This window comes from Lactuca virosa, chromosome 4 (assembly GCF_052849685.1).
Source record: "Lactuca virosa cultivar CGN04683 chromosome 4, Lactuca_virosa_CGN04683_v6, whole genome shotgun sequence".
In the NCBI taxonomy this organism is placed as follows: domain Eukaryota; kingdom Viridiplantae; phylum Streptophyta; class Magnoliopsida; order Asterales; family Asteraceae; genus Lactuca; species Lactuca virosa.
This window is the reverse complement of record NC_136429.1, coordinates 256,651,047-256,654,143: the sequence shown is the minus strand read 5'-3', so window position 1 is coordinate 256,654,143 and position 3,097 is coordinate 256,651,047. Positions and strand designations below refer to the sequence as shown.

General features: G+C 35.6%; 1 protein-coding gene across 1 annotated transcript; it reads left to right on the top strand.

Annotated features, from left to right (window-relative positions):
* Positions 1-1,154: 1,154 nt before the first annotated feature.
* LOC145108206 (expansin-A15-like) lies at positions 1,155-2,371 on the top strand. The gene is made up of 4 exons (XM_079045216.1): positions 1,155-1,230; positions 1,303-1,434; positions 1,532-1,844; positions 1,932-2,371. The coding sequence occupies exons 1-4, from the start codon at positions 1,215-1,217 to the stop codon at positions 2,236-2,238; spliced, it is 768 nt and encodes a 255-aa protein (XP_078901342.1). The 5' UTR covers positions 1,155-1,214; the 3' UTR covers positions 2,239-2,371.
* Positions 2,372-3,097: the final 726 nt, after the last annotated feature.

Sequence of the window (3,097 nt, the reverse complement as noted above, 5' to 3'; positions counted from 1 at the left end):
TTAGTGATAATTTGACAAAATCCTTCATTTAAATATATTTTACCGGTTTTATTTATGACATGCATAATCATTAAATGATTTGATAGGATGGATAGAATGGATTATATAATCTTACGCTTACCGTAAAATTTGATACTCATTTTATCGACTTATTTATGACTATGTATCAATGTCAGTAATAAAACCAGTAAAATGTGTGATTCCGGGAAACAAAGGCGGGAAATGAGATGTTGTCTGATGAGATAGATATACTAGGTTACATAAGACTAGATAGACAATTTGAAATTTATCATAAACTTAAAAAATAACGAAGTTGTTGCTAGTTTATGTAATTATTGTAATCTTCGTTGGATGCATTTTATATTCCAAAAAATATACAGTACAGCAGGATATTAAGTTTTATGGTAAAATAACATTATATAACCCAAATTATCTATTTCATTAGCTTATTTAAAGACTAAACGTCCAGTCTAACAATGAAAACGGTAAAATATATATTATATGGACAAAATGATCAAATTATCACTAAATTTTAGTTTGAAACTTATTCGTAAATTATAATAAAATAATATAACTTTAATGAAACCATGTAAGTAATGAAACCGGTAAATCGGAAAAAATTGGCCAAATCGTCATTTTTATCGATAATTCATATTTTTTCGTAATAAATTTTTGTTTAAGATTTTTTCGTAAATTAGGGTAAATATTACGACTTTTTTCAGATTTTCCATCAAAATAATATGATTTTGTGTTTTATTAATTTTATTGAATGTTTTACATTGTTTGCCATGAAATGTACATGGTCACAAATGGCAATGTGATTCACACAAAAATACAAGTAACTGAATTCTTTAATAAAAGTTTGTTCCTACACCTGTACAGAAGAAAATGTGCTTTTTCGTAAACCTATTCTGATGCAACAAAAGTTTGTTGAGCTTTTGGATTTTAGGGATTCCTTCTTTCACGTAAGAGCATGGACCCCACTGCCACCTGGCGTTTTCATGTTCCTACACCTGTACAGAAGAAAATGACATTTTAAATTGTCTTTAGGTTCGCAAAAATAAAACAAAAAAATATATTAAAAATAACCTATATCATGCTTTTACTTAATTACCCCTATCACGCATCTATTTATACCCCCATACCCCCCTTCACATTTCACCCCACTCTATCACTCTTCACATTCATAACCACCATCCTCTTCGTTCTCTTCCATGTATTTCTCGAAAGGTATAACTTTTTAATCTCTTAACTTTTATCCATTATTTCATATTTCATATTTCCATGTTTTAATTTATACAGAAAACATGGCTCCAATTGCGCTTTTAGTGGTGAGTATTCTCTCAATCGTCTCTATCGTTCATGGCAACAATGGAGGTTGGATTGAAGCTCATGCTACCTTCTATGGAGGCGGCGATGCTTCTGGCACAATGGGTAAAACCTAAAACCTTATAACCCTAAAATCCGACACTTATTTCCCGATTTAAGAAAATGGATTAAACTATATGGTTTTGGGGATGTTAATTTGCAGGTGGAGCTTGTGGATATGGAAACTTATACAGCCAAGGGTATGGTACAAACACAGCAGCACTAAGTACAGCTCTATTCAACAATGGAATGAGTTGTGGAGCTTGTTTCGAAATCAAATGTGCAGGTGAACAAAAATGGTGTCGACCTGGATCTATCGTCGTCACCGCGACTAATTTCTGTCCTCCGAACAACGCCTTACCTAACAACGCCGGCGGATGGTGTAACCCTCCGCTACATCATTTCGACCTCTCTCAGCCTATTTTCCAACAAATTGCTCAATATAAAGCGGGAATTGTTCCTGTTCATTATAAGAGGTGTGTAATCGTGTAATGTAGTGTTAATTTGTTCTCTAATTGCATGCAAAAATCATGAAGGAATTAAAAAGTCGCGAACTTTGACAGGGTACCTTGTGTGAAGAAGGGAGGGATCAGGTTCACTGTGAATGGACATTCGTACTTCAATTTGGTGTTGATAACGAACGTCGGAGGAGCAGGTGACGTGAAAGCGGTTGCGATCAAAGGTTCAAGAACAGGGTGGGTTCCCATGTCGAGAAATTGGGGTCAAAATTGGCAGAGCAACTCGAATCTTGATGGGCAAGCTTTATCTTTCAAGGTTACTACTAGCGATGGCCACACAGTCATCTGCAACAACGCCGTCCCCGCCGGATGGTCTTTTGGTCAGACGTTCACCGGAGGACAATTCACTTAGACATTTCGTCGAACAGATGGAAAGCCTACAAAAGGGCTCGTATTAGAGAGGCTCTTTTGTTTTCTCAGTTGTGTGTGGTTGGTTTAGAATAGAGTCGCTATGAACTGTGAAGTGGTTTTCAGTTTCCTCTGTTTTTTTGGTGGAGGAGAGAGGCAGAAACCGGTAGAATGCGGTGGTGTTAAAGTTCAACCACCCGCTAAACTGTTCATGGTAGGTGTTAGGTTAGGGTTCCGATTTGTGAATTGAAAGCTATGGCTTCATTTTCACATGGTAGTCAGTTAAAAAAGTCAGCTTTTTTTTTGCAGATGATCAGTCGTCATTGTTTGTATGTGGTGATGCTGCACCGCTTTTTTCTGTTTTTGTTGTTTATTTGTTTTCCATAATGAATGATGTTTGCAGTCTGTGTCCAACTGTTTTCATGTGAAATCTCACTACGTATTGTGGCCACGTATCCTGGCTTATTGGCTATTTATAGCATCAATACTGTTACTAATGTTGTAATGATGTTGTATTGTACAAACACATATTAATGGTATTTTTTGTTAAAAAAAACATGAATGGTATAATTTGAACACCGGTAAAAGATCATTACCCTTACAAGTAATTTTCCCTTTTGGAATTTAGGTGTACTTCAAATTTCAAACCTGTTTCGTGTCTTTGTACTTAGCGGTCAGTATATTGACAACCGGATACAATAGGTTATCCCGGAATTTTGTAATTAAAAATAAAATAACGAGTGATGTGGAAAATACGTGGCTATTACACCCACATCTCCCCTACTAAAGGATCTTAGGGCACTAAACCCAAAAAGAAGAAGGACCCTAAACCCAAAAAGAAGAAGGGTAAACATGTTCCTGAT

Bases quoted from the DNA above. Each gene is read 5' to 3' on its own strand.
- LOC145108206 (XM_079045216.1), top strand. The intron at 1,435-1,531 runs GTAAAACCTAAA...GTTAATTTGCAG, and splicing joins CGATGCTTCTGGCACAATGG to GTGGAGCTTGTGGATATGGA. The intron at 1,845-1,931 runs GTGTGTAATCGT...GAACTTTGACAG, and splicing joins GTTCCTGTTCATTATAAGAG to GGTACCTTGTGTGAAGAAGG.